General features: G+C 39.8%; 1 protein-coding gene across 1 annotated transcript in view; it reads left to right on the top strand.

Moving 5' to 3' along the window:
* htr7c (5-hydroxytryptamine (serotonin) receptor 7c) overlaps positions 1–14427 on the top strand; it is a 45722-nt gene extending 31295 nt beyond the window's left edge. The window contains exon 2 of the mRNA XM_034150890.1: positions 13612–14427. Coding sequence (XP_034006781.1) covers positions 13612–14350 — 739 coding nt within the window. The 3' untranslated portion in view covers positions 14351–14427. The remainder of the gene's footprint in view (positions 1–13611) is intronic.
* The last annotated feature ends 1271 nt before the right edge of the window (positions 14428–15698 follow it).

Raw genomic sequence — 15698 nt, 5'->3', positions numbered from 1 at the left:
TCGTTAACCATGGCGTGGCCCTTAAGGGAGTCGCTGTTAAAACTATAGAACAAGAGTATCTTATAAAGCAGGGGTGGGGAACGTTTTTCCTCTCAAGGGCCATTTCAATTTTTTCAACATCCTCCGAGGGCCGTACAAATTATTGACCTCAGCTTAAAAATCACAGCCCATTCATTTGGCCTTTCTTTCATGCTGTGCAAAGAAAAAGCAACCTCTTAATCCAGATATCTCACCATGACTCGCGCATGCATGCACGTGCACGGTTGAGGCATGACCACCAAAACAGAAAGATATGGACACAAGATGTGTGCAAATGTATTTAGTTTCCTATCCATGTGGACATGATTTAAGTGGGGGGGGACCTAACCTACTCTAGGGGGGTCCGGGGGCATGCTCCCCCGGGAAGATTTGTTTTTAAATGTTGAAGTTAAAAGCATCAATCTGGTGCACTTTGAGAGCAACATGAAGAGATCTATGGATACATCTCTCAACACCCATATGAAACTGAACTGTAAGCAGATTTTATTTTTCTTTATGGATATTTTACCAATCACTCCCCTTTCAAACTGTATTCTTGTTTATTAATAACAACTTTTTTTTACTGTCATATAGTATTTTATACCTGTTTACTTTATTCTCTTGTTTGTTTATAACTACGTATAATGATCATATAAAGATGTGCCTTTACCTCACTGGTTGTAGAAAAAGCTTCTTATATTCGTTAGCATAGCTAGCTAACCAGATGCTAATAATAACAAAGTTATTGACTGTATGATCAGTATGACAGATGAACAGATCGCCACTGGGCTTTCAACTAAAGACACAGCCACGCAAAAACTGCGGCATGTGTACGGCTCCTTATGGGTACTGCAATTTTTGAAGTCCCGGAGCAGCGTTCTGGTGCTCTCCGTCAGAACTGCACCCCTGTCAGACGAGACATATACCACGTGATGACACGTTAGGCTCGTGTTGTGTTCAAGGACCCTGACCGTGGCCAGGAAAAACAGGCACTCGCTTGTTTAATTCTTTTGCGGTCTAGATTTCTTTAATTTTTTTCTTTTTTGCGTGTGTTTATAAATTACCTCGAGGGCCGTACCAAATGGTCTCGCGGGCCGTATACGGCCGGAGGTTCCCCACCCCTGTTATAGAGGGATGCAGTGATGATGTTTTTGTTGATGATGTTAGCCTCCCAAGAGCTCCCTCGACAAAAAGCCAATGGCATTATCCACTGGATTTTGGATTATTGCAGAAAACAATCTGTAAAAAAACCTTACGATTCTTAGACGTTTAGTTCCACAGGATAATATCCACATGTTAACACCACTTTATGATTTTTGAAGTAAAAAGCTATTATTATGCTATAAAGGAACTACAGCACGGTCACATGACTTCACGTCGCCATCGCTAAGCTAAAGGCGGCTAACGTTAGGCTATAAAGGAACTACAGCACGGTCACATGACTTCACGTCGCCATCGCTAAGCTAAAGGCGGCTAATGTTGGGCTATAAAGGAACTACAGCACGGTCACATGACTTCACGTCAACACCGCTAAGCTAATGGCGGCTAATGTTGGGCTATAAAGGAACTACAGCACGGTCACATGACTTCACATCACCACCGCTAAGCTAAAGGCGGCTAATGTTGGGCTATAAAGGAACTACAGCACGGTCACATGACTTCACATCACCACCGCTAAGCTAAAGGTGGCTAACGTTAGGCTATAAAGGAACTACAGCACGGTCACATGACTTCACGTCGCCATCGCTAAGCTAAAGGCGGCTAATGTTGGGCTATAAAGGAACTACAGCACGGTCACATGACTTCACGTCAACACCGCTAAGCTAATGGCGGCTAATGTTGGGCTATAAAGGAACTACAGCACGGTCACATGACTTCACATCACCACCGCTAAGCTAAAGGCGGCTAATGTTGGGCTATAAAGGAACTACAGCACGGTCACATGATTTCACGTCACCACCGCTAAGCTAAAGACGGCTAATGTTGGGAGTGATGACGCTTAGTCGTCTCATTTAGACACTTGATAGCAACCAGGTTTTCAAATTCACCAGTGGGCTACTTACTGACGTATTTTATGTTGTAGAACATCTCTATAGCTTGTGTTAACGCACAGACCTTATTTCAAGCTCACTACCAAACACACATTCAGAAAACTGTTGACTTCAAAGAGAAGGAACCATAAGTTAAAATGCTAACTAATTTCAAAGTTTTAGGACTCATTCCTGCACCACAATATTGACTGGAGAAGATTATATACATATCTTCTTGTAAACGGCTTCTCTTTCTGTGGTCAAAGAACATGTGGTTGACTGTTTGCATACACACTGATATGAACAGTTATGAATAATACAAATATATATACATATGTTTATTGTATTATCTTTGCTTTTTAATGACTGTTTTTAAATGCCATTTTCTTAGGTGTCTTTCATTTTTGTAATGCACTTTGAATTGCCTTGTGTTGAAAGGTGCTATATAAATAAACTTGCCTTGCCTTGCCTACATGTCTATATACAAGAGTGTAGGTAAATGTCGTTTTTGAATTTGGTTGAACTGCACTCACTTCTTTCCCATCTCAGTGTCGTTAATCCTTAGCCATCATAACATATACATATATAGAGTGTTGACCTATGCACTTCCTGGTAAACAATTCTCTTGTCTTGGTTTACAATTCCCAAGCATCTTCATCCACAAGTCGTCTAAATAAGTGCCGACACTTGTTCACAGTCTGTTTGACACTAGTCTGACCTAAGCTGTGAGGTAACAGACTGAGGGATGAAGTACTGGGGATGACTCAATTTGCCTTATGTAAGAGTATAAATGAGATTATTTAAAACTGCTGCTGCTCTTTTCACTGACTCATACAACCTGAACCTGAGCAGCAGAAGAAAACAAACCTGACCTGGTAAGTTTGTTTGAGAATGGATTCTGTGTGAAGTATGACAAAAATGGGATTACTCCTTTGCTTCCTTGTTGAGGAGGAAATTACATTTGCTGGCGTTTGTGCAGTGTGCTCTGTGAGAGGAGAAGTTTAATTTATGTCTGACGGAGGATCCTCAAATAGACTAGGAGAGCTGGAGCATTCCTCGAGGACTGAGGTTGTTATTTGATGTCTGAGAAATCACAGATCTATCACTAGACAGATTTGAACCTTCTGCAGTCTAGGGCAGCTCAGAATAAATTCTCTGTCATGGTTGATGAAATAAACACTCTTTTATAATTAATTTTAAAGACAAACCCTATCAGTGTTAGGGTTATTCTCAGGCTTGGGGAGTAACAGATTACAGGTGACAGCAGTATGTCATCAGGATGCAAAAAAGGTAACTTACATAAAGACGATCAGATTACCGTAACATTTCTGTACATTTGGGGATTACTAGCAGGACTGAACTAATACAATAAAAAGAGCATATAGTGTTTGTTGTAAAAGTATCAGAAGTTATCTCTTCTCTGTAAACTGTGCTGATCTAATACTTTAAAGGTCCCATGTCATGCTTTTCCGGTTATTACCCGTCCCCTTGTGTGTTATGAAGGTTTTTCTGCATGTAAACGGTCTGCAGAGTCACGAACCCTCAAAGTACACCCTATAGCGAGTAAAACTGTAACACAGAAAAGACCTGTCTATGCTGCCCCAGAACGCCTCGTTGGACATTTCTCTTTTTCCATTGTTTTCTTCTTGGGTATAGTGACGTAACGTAACGTAACGGCGGAGCACACACACACTCGGCGGGACGTTGCGAGGCTTGCTGCTGCGAGGAGCGGGACAGTGTGAGCTGGCTCACTGGTGTGGGGTCGGCGAGACAGCGAGACACCGCGGAACTCAGCCTGAGCACACACACAAACTCCCAGCCAGGCTGCGGGTGTGTGTGTGTTTCGGGCTGGGTTTCGCTGTGTCTCGCTGTCTCGCAGACGGCCACTGGGCTCATAGTGAGGGGGGGGCAGGAGCTCCAACAAGCATACTATACAGAGAGGCTGTATGAGAAACCAATGTGAGTTTGGATTTTTTTTCCCCAAATTTTATTTTCTTTGAAATTGCTCACTGTTTTAAAAAAATATATCACTATTTTCAAAAATTATCACTTTTTCCCAAATAAATATCACTTTTTCTAAAAAAATGTCACTTTTTCAAAAAAATATCACTTTTTTACAAAAACTTATTTTTCTAAATTCTCACTTTTTTAATACAAATTCTGATTGAAACAGCTTTTATGTCGCTGTAAGCTGTTCTGTAGGATAATACTTTAAGTGTGAATCTATACTTCTACTGCCTGAATCTGCTTTATGGTTTTCACTTTCTTTGCTTCATTTGTTCTGTTTTTAATTCAGCAGGTGAACCTGTGTTCATAAAATTGTGTGTGTGAGCTTAACTGTGTGTGTTAAACTAAAACGGAGCATTTTCAGCTCAGATTTTATCTGCTTTTTTAAACTGTAGTATACAGTATGCTCATGTGTTTCATTGAAGGCTACTGCTCAATATGCTTCATGAAAGGCAGGTTTTTCTATCATAACATCTCTGAGCAGAGGACACATTGTTGATTACAAATATCTTGGTTGGGTCCTATAAGGTCCTGTTGTTCTGTTCTGTCTTACATACTACACTTAAGTATAGCTTTGTCTTCTCTCTTGTTCATTTGCATGCCATTTGATATTGAGGTAATCCGAAGTAATGGGGTCAGGTAATCAGGTTACATTACTTTTACATTGTGATACTCAGATTAGGTTAGTGATTACACTTTTGTACAGGTAACAGGTAATTGTAAGACATGTTTGAAGTAACCCTAGAAACCGCACATCAGAATATCAACAAGAAAATACTCTTTTCTATCAAATGTATAATTTTCACAGAGCAGAGAGTGAACAATATAATTATGTCTGTCTTTAGATGTTCTTCCAGCAAACTCATTCACTTTTTCCAAAACAAATGCATGAATACACACTATGCCTGAGAGATAAAACAAAGCCACGCTGCACTCAGTTCCTGAAAAGACAGTTCTTCAACATAAATGCTGTGATCTAAAGCGATGTCTACATCTCTCACACAGATGAACTGCAAAATGAAAAAGGATATTCTGTCTTAAACGGGACACAATTCACTTTTTCACAGGCTCATTATGGATGAATTTTAAATGCTTCAGGGAGCCAAATGAGTGAGGATTCTGCAGTGAAAGGTTTCTGTGGGTTAAACATGAATAATTCGACAGTCTTCCCTTCCCGACCTGTTACTTTCTTTTTTAGGAGACCCTGTTCTAAATGTGTACCTTAGTAATAATTTAACTGTGCTTCCCTTCTCAGATGTAAAAGGTTTTGAGAGGTTTTTACAGCGTTTCAGAGCAGGAAATAGTTCACTTTACTGCCCTAGCCGTTAGCCAAGTGGAAGTAATGGCATTCTCCATTAGCTCGGGCACAATGTTTGTCAGTCGCAGGGTAATCCCCGAGGGCTGCTGCGGCTGTGGACATGTTTCAAATCCTTCAGAGATTTAAAAACACACTCTTAACTCCCTTTGTGGTGTCACTGTCACTGTTTAGCGCAGGGTGTTTTCTAGGAGGTGAATCTAATCCTTTGCCACAGTGCGATTCCTGTGACGTTTGTGGTATCCTACGTGTGGTATGCTACGATTTCATATATTCATTTTGCATAAGCACTCATTTATCGCACATAGAACATATTATTCCCCAAAGCAGCTGTGATTAATGGTTTTATATTAACAGCAGATCAAATTACTGCAGCTCAGAATAAATTCTCCATCATGACTGTTGAAAAAAACAGTTTTATACCTGTTATTTATTTTTTTGGAGTGTCTATTTGTAGCCGGGTGAAAATAGCTACACCATAGTAATTCGGCTAATAACACCCATCCCGCTCCAAACATTACATATAGCATTGTTGACTATAGACACCCGGGTTCAAACAGAATTGTTGACTATAGACACCAGGGGGAAAATAGCATTGTTGACTATAGACACCTAGGTGTAAATAGCATTGTTGACTATAGACACCCAGGTGCAAATAGCATTGTTGACTATAGACACCTAGGTGTAAATAGCATTGTTGACTATAGACACCCGGGGGAAAATAGCATTGTTGACTATAGACACCAGGGGGAAAATAGCATTGTTGACTATAGACACCTAGGTGTAAATAGCATTGTTGACTATAGACACCCGGGTGCAAATAGCATTGTTGACTATAGAGACCTAGGTGTAAATAGCATTGTTGACTATAGACACCCAGGTGCAAATAGCATTGTTGACTATAGACACCCAGGTGCAAATAGCATTGTTGACTATAGACACCAGGGTGCAAATATAATTGTTGACTATAGACACCCGGGTGCAAATAGCATTGTTGACTATAGACACCAGGGGGAAAATATAATTGTTGACTATAGACACCAGGGGGAAAATAGCATCATCCTTATTGTTTTTAACTTAAGGGAAACCTTATCATGATTAGGGTGAATGCAGTTGGCATCATTACAAATACATTACAGCAACATATCTTAAAGCACTAAATGGGCTGGCTCCGGCCTATATAGCTGAACTCCTCCAGCGCTACACCCCAGCCAGACCTTTAAGGTCTGCTGACCAGCTGCTGCTGGTAGTGCCCAAGACCAGGCTTAAAACCCGAGGGCACCGAGCCTTCACAGCAGCTGGCCCGAGGCTCTGGAACACTCTGCCCCTCCATGTGAGGTCGGCCCAGACCCTAGGGGTTTTTAAATCCACTCTAAAAACACACTTCTTCTCTCTGGCTTTCTAGTTAGAGCGGAGCACGACTCCTGACTTTTCCTTGTGTTTTTATTTTAATTTTGTTTTTTATATATATCTGTTGTAACTTATTGTCGTTTATTGTGATTGTAGTAATGTGTTTTTATTACATGTACAGCACTTTGGCTCGACCAAAAATCGCTTTTAAATGTGCTATATAAATAAAACCTGATTTGATTTGATTTGATATCTAAAATAAAACAATAATTTCCTTCAAATATTTTGTAGTTACAACAGTGTTTTCTTGTAGGTGAAAATAATCTGTTGCCACAGTGTTGTTGTTGTTATGTGATTCCTGTGAGGTTTGTGGTATCTTATCTATATGCTACAATTTCATACATTTTTTGCATTACACTCATTAATTGCACATACTGTAGAAGATAATATTCCTCAAATGTAATAAATGTTTTGTGTGTAGTGTGAGAGCGGTGACTTGTAGTTATCACACTACAGATAATTATCTCCTGATTGTACAGTCCCTCTCAGCTTTAATGAGGTCTTTTTTTTAGTATCTTTTTTTTATGCCATGGCCGTAACTTTGAATTCCTCTCACAGCTTTCAAAAGCATCATTTTCCGAAACAGCAGGCCTTTGTTTTCAGCTAAAGAGCTCCAAAATCCCACTGTGCACTACCTGCACATCCCAAAAGGTCATTTTCATAACTAGCCGGTGAACATAATGGAGTGTTTTGCAGCTGCAAAGCCCCCAGGAGTTAGTAGACAGCAACACTTGTGTCTTTTTACAGACAATGTCATTGAGATACAGGGTTTCATTTCTCAAAAGAGACCTGGCCAAAACACAACAACACAAAGTTATAGACAGAAAATACATTTATTCAAAGACAAACACAAGTCATACAAATGATACATTCTTCAAAAACCTCAGGCGGACAGAAATAAGACTCCAAATGAATAGACATGTGACTATGTTTGTTCTGGGTGTGTAAATACGCAACTTTTAGAGATTGTCACCTTTGAAGTTATATGTCAATGTTGCCCAAAAGTGGCCTAAACAAGTGTTGATGCAATTTTCATAGAAAGGCCCTTAAAGACAGCAAAACCAAGGCCAAGTGTCCTATCACGCAATGTTAATGAAAGTGAAAAATAATTTGTATATCCGCAACCTAGTGTAAAACTTTATTGGTTTCTTGCATTGTCATCGTGCCACTAGATTTTCCCGAATATCTAATTACAACCAAACTGGACCGAAAAAATAACCCCTTAACAACAGTAATGTTTGAAGATACATTGTTCTCCAATATTTAGCTACGTTCACATATTATGTGCATTTATGTTATGATTTTCTCTGTACATTGTATTGTATTGGTTGTGTAAGTCTATATTAATCCATATTTGCTGTACCCTGTTACTGGTTCTCTTTGGTCAGACAAAGACAAGTCATACAAATTATATATTTGCCCGAGTGATAGTTAAAAAAACTCAGAAAAAGAAATTAATAGAAATGTTACTCTGTTTGTTCTGGGTATATAAATACACAACTGTTTTCTAACAACTTTTAGCCATGTCAACTTTGAGGTAATATGTCGACGTTGTGTTTAAAGCTGATTTCTGCTGCCCCCTAGTGGCCCTAAAAAACTGAAAGCGCGTAAAGACCTTACACGCAAAGGTAATGAAACTCAAAAATAATTTGTTAGTATATTTAAATATACTTTCAAATGTTAATGGTTTCTTCCATCGCCCATAGTCGTCATGCCAGTAGATTTCACGAAATTAAAATGACAACCAACTGGACTGAAAACATAACCCCATAACAACAGTAATGTTACAACAGTACATTTTAATCCCTTTATGTCAAAGCGAACAAGATCAAACTAACCCGAGGTCCCACAGATGTTGGCATCACTTCCTCCTGCTGAAATACGAGCAGGATGCTGTGTAATGAAGTGTTAAAATGCATGCTGTCTTATCCAACCTGGCAGTTGTTTGTCTCCAAAGGATGGTGAGAGCATTTTGAATCCAATGAGAGTGAAAACCGCTCTGCAGCATTAAAGGGCTGCAGATGAGTCACAGGTTTGAGGAGAACTGCCCTCCACCCCCCACCCACACACTCAAATCCCCCCAAATAAGCACCACGTCGACCTTCCTCTTATTGAATAATGCATTCAGAGGAGAGTGTTGCATTACTGGGATTCCATTATGTATCCTAAGAATTCCCACAGCATGCAGTGTACTCATCTCCGGATCTGTCTTGTATTTATTTGACATCGTTCGCTTGGGTGTGCTCAGCCCTCTCGTAGAGCTTAAGAACATTTTAAGTGAGCGTGTAAATTAGGAAGATCAGTGGTTGGAGGGAATTGGAGTTGAATAAACACAAGTAATAATGAAATATTCAACTAACCTGACCCAAGGGATCTTTAAGGACAACTCATTGATAGTGTTTATAATACACTGAACAAAGTGAAACGTTTACTTTAATTAAATTCACTATGTCAACAATTTTCACATAACTGTATTAGGTTAGTTGAAAGCAATAATATTAAGTTGAACCTAATTTTTCTTATGTAAACTTAATATTATTGTTTTCAACTAACCTACTACTTTTATGTGGAATATGTTGACATAATACAATTAATTAAAGTCAACGGTACAGTTTTTTAAGTGGCAATCAATCAAGTTACTGCCAAGGAATGACATTTATTTTCATGTCACTTATATTCATTACCAGAATGAACATACAGCAATGCAAACATAGATTGTAAGTTTCTTTTTTTGACTGAATTGAAGGATGTGTATTTGGCTTTGTGATCTTTCTCATCTTTTTCCTTGAAACTTGTAGATATAAAAAGCCATATTTTCACATTTTCTACGTCATTTTGTTTTTATGATGTCTGTGAATCATTTTGATAGCGCCAACTGTTTTTACCTTTTTTTCTTAACTTAACCAACCTCTTGATGTTCATGTTGCTTGTTGAATTGCTCTTGTTTGCTAGCTTTTACATATGCCACAATCTGGTCTAGACGTGCATGTCCTTCAACAAAACCAAAGTTTATGTAACTTTCAAGATACAGCTTTACTTTATTGTTTGATGCTGGTTAGTCATCAGCACTCTTACATTCCTCAGACATTTTCTTTCATTCATAACACAGTGATGCTCTGACTGAGAAAAACAAGGTTAAGCACCTGTCCTTCAATAAAACCAATGTTTAAGTACCTCTTGACATATAGCTTTATTTTCCCTTTTTGAATAGTCACCAGCACTTTTAGTCATCACACATTTTTTCATACATAACTGTGATGCTCTGCTTTCATGAAAAAACAAGTTTGAGATGCTAACAATATAACCTGACGAAAGGGATTGAGAGCGTTATTGAGGTAGGGCCAACTAAGAAACTGACTATTTGAGACTCTCAGCAAAGAAGCTATATATTTAAAAACATTTTTCTTTGTAAAACAATCAATCAAGTGTTATAAGGAGCAGGGACGTGCACAGACATTTGGACGGGCTATTGCTCTAAACTGGAAAAAGCCCCCCCCCCGAAATAAAACACAAGACCTTTTGAAAATGTTAACTTGTTTTTAATGTAAAAGGTTCATAAAATAAAAACACAACAATGTCATTGCATGTGACACTCAGTTGACTTTTATGTCCAACTGCTAAATTCGTTATTCAGGCACATTTTTTGTTTTGCGGTCCATATCTCAGTAAAATATCTAATGTTAGTAACTATTAAAGAAAAAATGGGGACAATTCTGTTTTAATGTAGTTTGACCATTGTACCTGCTGTGCAGACATACTGATAAAATACGGCTTCTAACTAATTACCTTAAATAAACTCACTAATTAATGAAACCAGTTCAATACGCATTATTCTTATTCTTATCATTCTTTATGAGCGCAGTAACGGTATCTAATTACTTATTTATTTAGTATTCAATAACTTAATATCAGAGATGGTCAAACTAAAGGGGTAGAGACATGGCAGAAATCCTACAATAAAGCGGGACATTGAACTGTTCTCCCATATGAGAGGGCGATCAACAAAAGAGAGAGAGCGGCCCGTTGAGGGAGTTTATGGAGCAGATGAAAAGACACAGAAAGACAGAAGCACAATAACAAGTATATTTAGGTGTTTTTTTGGTAAATAACCGACGGTGTCAAGAGGAAGTAAAGTCCCCTGTTTGTCCCCTCTAACTGCCATGAGAAAACTCAAAATCAATATAAGCATAGGCCTATTTAAAAACAGGGACATTTCCGGGGACAGATTGACCCGGGGATTGGCCACCAAAGCCAGGCAGGCATGTGGTATGATCACCATAGCGATATGAGGCCGGACTCAGAGGGCTTTCCTTTGCTTCCAGCTGTCAGATTGTAAACAAAGTCACGTGACTGGGGGCAGATGACAGCGCTGACAAGGTGTGTTTCCCGCAGCGAGACGCTACAATACTAATTGTGGGGCTTATCATGTTGATTCGGCCACACCTCTCTCCAGAGGGGCAGGTCAGCCAAAAAGGGCAAACGGGCTGTTGTCCGGGCAACATTAGCCCGTAACTGTGCACGTCCCTAATAAGGATTATAGTTAAACATGTTCAAATCGAATTTTAAAAAGACAAATCTGGGTACATCCACTTTGATTTCTGGTGCCCCGTATGAGGCGCTAATACCCCGTATTGGGAACCACTGGTATATGAAACTCGTCCACTCCGCTTGCCAGGAGTGACAAAATATGATACCTGTCTTAAAATAAATGACAGTTTTATCCGTGTTCATCATTGCAATGTTGACAGAATCATGGGATGAGTGGCATGTAGTCGATTTATACAAGTGGTCCTGATAGGAACTAAAAAAAATTAATCATGATTCGTGCATCTTTTTTAAGCTGATTAAAAACCATCAGATCTGTATCACATATGTTTGAGTATGTGTGTGTGTGTGTGTGTGTGTGTGTGTGTGTGTGTGTGTGTGTGTGTGTGTGTGTGTGTGTGTGTGTGTGTGTGTGTGTGTGTAGAGTAGGGATTGTGGTGTTGTGTTGGGAATATAATCAAGCTTTTTGCAGTGTAGTTGTAGCCTTGTTGTCCTTTGCAAATGGATCCGATCTACATTACTACTATGTGTTGTCAGTTGTTAACAATATGAGTGTGTAGTAGAAATACTGGGCTAAAGTGCCTTATTTTTCTGGCAAACAAAACATTTGGATAAGTACTATTTGGTTTGCAAATCACTTGCTGTTTTGTACCGGGTACCACCAACGTTTTGGACTGGATTTCCGACTCATGTTGCCATCACCAAAACTAAAAAACAAAGTCGTGTAATTACCCCTGTCCTGTTATCTGAATGTACAAAAATATGAAGCACAGATTCCACACAGCCCCATGGCATTTGTAACAAGCACAAAACGGTGCTTCAGGAAGTAAAATGTGTAAACTTCCAGACACTTGTATTAACTTCAACATCTTAAAGTCGTTTATAAAGTGAAGAATGCCACCTGGGCTGACTGAGGTGAATTGGATCGGCGCTGATAGCATCTCATCGCTGATGGACGACGACGCGAATTGGCCAGTGCTCCCTAAAGCTTTTTATCTTGTGATTAACAATAGAGACGGAAACTAGAAAAACAGCCAAAGGGGGGGGGGTTCAGATCTACAGCTTTCATCAATGACGCATTCGATGCTCAAGAAGGCTGTGGGAATACTGCCAAAAACTCGATGAGATGTACACACAGATTTGTCATTATGTGAGAATTGTGGCAACTTCCACGGTTTTGTACAAATTAAAGCTTTCACACCTCGCTTTATCTTTATTTCCCTGACACCTCCAGCAGCTATTTGAAAGCACGTCTGTTTGACTGATAGCTCGCTCTCCATCTGCTAAGCTTTCCCAGAGCTGAAGGAAAGCAGCTAATGACTCTGCAGGCAGCGGCAGAGCTTATGACCTCTCATTGAAATGTCCGTCTTTGAATTGACAGCCATGTCTTTTATGTCACTTCCCTGCAGTTTCAACCCAAAGAAGACAGGCAGCAGATTGTTGTGTATCAGCAGGGGGTCTTAGTGCTTTTCATGAAGAAACTCAAAATACATTCTTGGTTTTACTGTGATAAACCTACCGTACTGGACAAGGTGGGGCGAGACAATGCAGGAAAATATAGTTTGTTCTATCACAGGTCATTTTTTTGATTCTGAGCACGAGCAAGAACATATCCAAAATACATATTGAGCCTTTTCTTTGACAAACTTTGTCTATTTTTTACTGTAAATATTCCCCAAATCCACTAATAAAGTTTTAAATACAATTTCTTTTAACATAACATTTTAGAAAACATGTGTAAGCCAACTTTTAAAAATTTCATTTAGTCACTCATCAGGATTTTAAAGAGTAGAAATACAATTTTGCAAGAGTAATGTTCAATTAATGCAGGAGAAGTTAACTTTGCGCAAAAAATAAGAAATAATGAGATGAGCCAAAAATAGAATATCAAATAAAATGCTTTAGAGTGACATAAAATACTGCTTATTTATTATTTTAAGATAAGATATACTTTATTGATCCTGAATTGGGAAATGTTTTCGTTACAGCAGCATGTTAAAACAAGGCATTGCATACAATGTGAAAATAGAAAGGAGAACGAAATAAACAGACATAAACATCTCAAAATAGAAAATAAAAACAGAAATGTAAAGTAAAATATATACATAATGACAGTGGAAGATATATATCTGAAGACCAAATGGTGAAGGGCCAAATTCCAGCTAACACAATTTAAAAGCAGGATATTATTGACATTAAGAGTGCAAGGAATGGCATATTAAATTTAATATAAATGTAAAACTGTAAAGGTTGTTACTGATGTTCTTCTGTCTCCTCTCCCCGCAGATATCTGGGCATCACGCGGCCTCTCACCTATCCGGCGCGGCAGAACGGTCAGCTGATGGCGAAGATGATCCTGGGCGTGTGGCTGGCGTCGGCCTCCATCACGCTGCCACCTTTCTGCGGCTGGGCCAAAAACGTGCACACAGCCGGCGTGTGCCTCATCAGCCAAGACTTCGGCTACACCATCTACTCCACAGCCGTCGCTTTCTACATCCCCATGCTGGTCATGCTGGTCATGTACTACAAGATCTTCAAGGCGGCGCGTAAAAGTGGCGCCAAACATCGCTTCACTGACATTTCTCGCCGCGAGCGTCTCAGCACGGTGGCTAACGAGGCGTTGAGGATGCACGGAATGAAGCCGGGTGGCGTGGCGGAGGAATGTGCCGCCATTTCCCGCCTTTTGAACCGCGAGCGAAGAAACATCTCCATCTTTAAGCGAGAGCAGAAAGCAGCGACCACGTTGGGCGTAATCGTCGGGGTTTTCGGCGTTTGCTGGCTGCCGTTCTTCATCCTTTCCACCGCCAGGCCATTTATTTGTGGCGTTGAGTGTAGCTGCGTTCCAATTTGGTTGGAGCGAACGCTGCTCTGGTTGGGATACGCAAACTCCCTAATGAACCCTTTTATCTACGCCTTCTTCAACAGAGACCTGCGCTCCACTTACCGTGACCTTCTCCGCTGTCGCTATCGAAACATCAACCGCAGACTGTCCGCTGTGGGCGTCCACGAGGCTCTCAAGGTTTAAAAAGCTGAGGTTTGACTGTCAAAAAAAGGGTGGTTTGGAGGCCTTGTGATTGTATACCTGGTGCTTAAAGGGGGATGTTGAACACAGCGTGAAGATAAGACTGACAGAAGAGGAGTTGCTGTATGTGGCTTTCTGGTCTCTCTGCAAATCACATCCCTCTGTGTGTGTGTGTGTCCCAGTCTTTCTATTTTTGGAAAGAAAATCATGGAGCGCACATGATGGGCTATTCATGTCGACAGCGCTTTTGTGCAAATGCCACCAATCCTGGATTAATGGAAGGGTAATGAAGTGACAAAGGAAATGACATGTAAACACAATTAATCAAGGGAACAGAAGCAAACAGATCTGTGTACATTAGTGAAATTGATGTTTGATAAGGGAAAACATTTGTTTATGTGGCACAGTTTCTTCATCAAAACACCCATTAGAGACATCACAGATTCCTTTCAGACAGAGTATACACTTTGAGCTCTTTTGTGCTTTGTGCCATGATTACATTTACATTTATATCACTTTGACTCCAGTTATACTTTTCCATTTGGTCCTCTCACTAAATTTAACAGGAGCACTTTGATTGTTTCACAAAACATGTGTTGATGCCAAGCGAGAGGAGGTGGGTGGACAAAATGGTGTTAAATGCAGAATGAAGGGGAACATTTTCCATTCATTAAACCTCAGTATTTGTTGCTATGAAAATAAATTGAAAGTAGTTTGTTTAGTGTCTGCACGAAACACATTTTTACCGACAAGTGCAAACGCGCTTCAACGGCCCAAAACATTTCCATTAAGAGAAACGCGCAGCAGTTTAAAAAACCAAGCAAATACAAGAACACAAATGTGCGAAAACACATGCAAACATGCGCAGCGTTTAGATAACATTTGGCAACTTGAGGAAACATGAGCAGCGTTTACTAAAAGTGCTGCAAGAAGCTCAAAACACAACGGAAACAGGGACGCTAAAAAGTGACGCACACAGCTGGGACCGGAGCGTTCAGGAATATAAAGATGGACAAACTGTCTCTGTTGGCAAAGATAGTCTGTTTCATATTTGTAAGTGTTTTGTCAGTATATTTGAAATGACTAGGTTAGCTACGTAAGCTTACAGCAGATCCGCTATAATATTGGAGGGAGTCATGTGATCACATTGTTAAAAAAAAGGCGTTAAAACTCACATTTTAGGTAAGTTTCCAACAACAGAGACAGGTTGGCATAGCCGCGGGAAGTCATTTTACTTAAGGGGTGCGGCCAAAAGTGGGGAGAGATTTCAACAGTAACATGAACATAATAGTAACCGGCAAAAAAGCCCTATCAATAATGACAAACCACATTGACAGTGGCATTTCAATTT

The sequence above is a fragment of the Trematomus bernacchii genome, unplaced genomic scaffold (genome assembly GCF_902827165.1).
Source record: "Trematomus bernacchii unplaced genomic scaffold, fTreBer1.1, whole genome shotgun sequence".
Lineage (NCBI taxonomy): Eukaryota > Metazoa > Chordata > Actinopteri > Perciformes > Nototheniidae > Trematomus > Trematomus bernacchii.
This window is presented reverse-complemented; position numbering and strand designations above follow the sequence as displayed.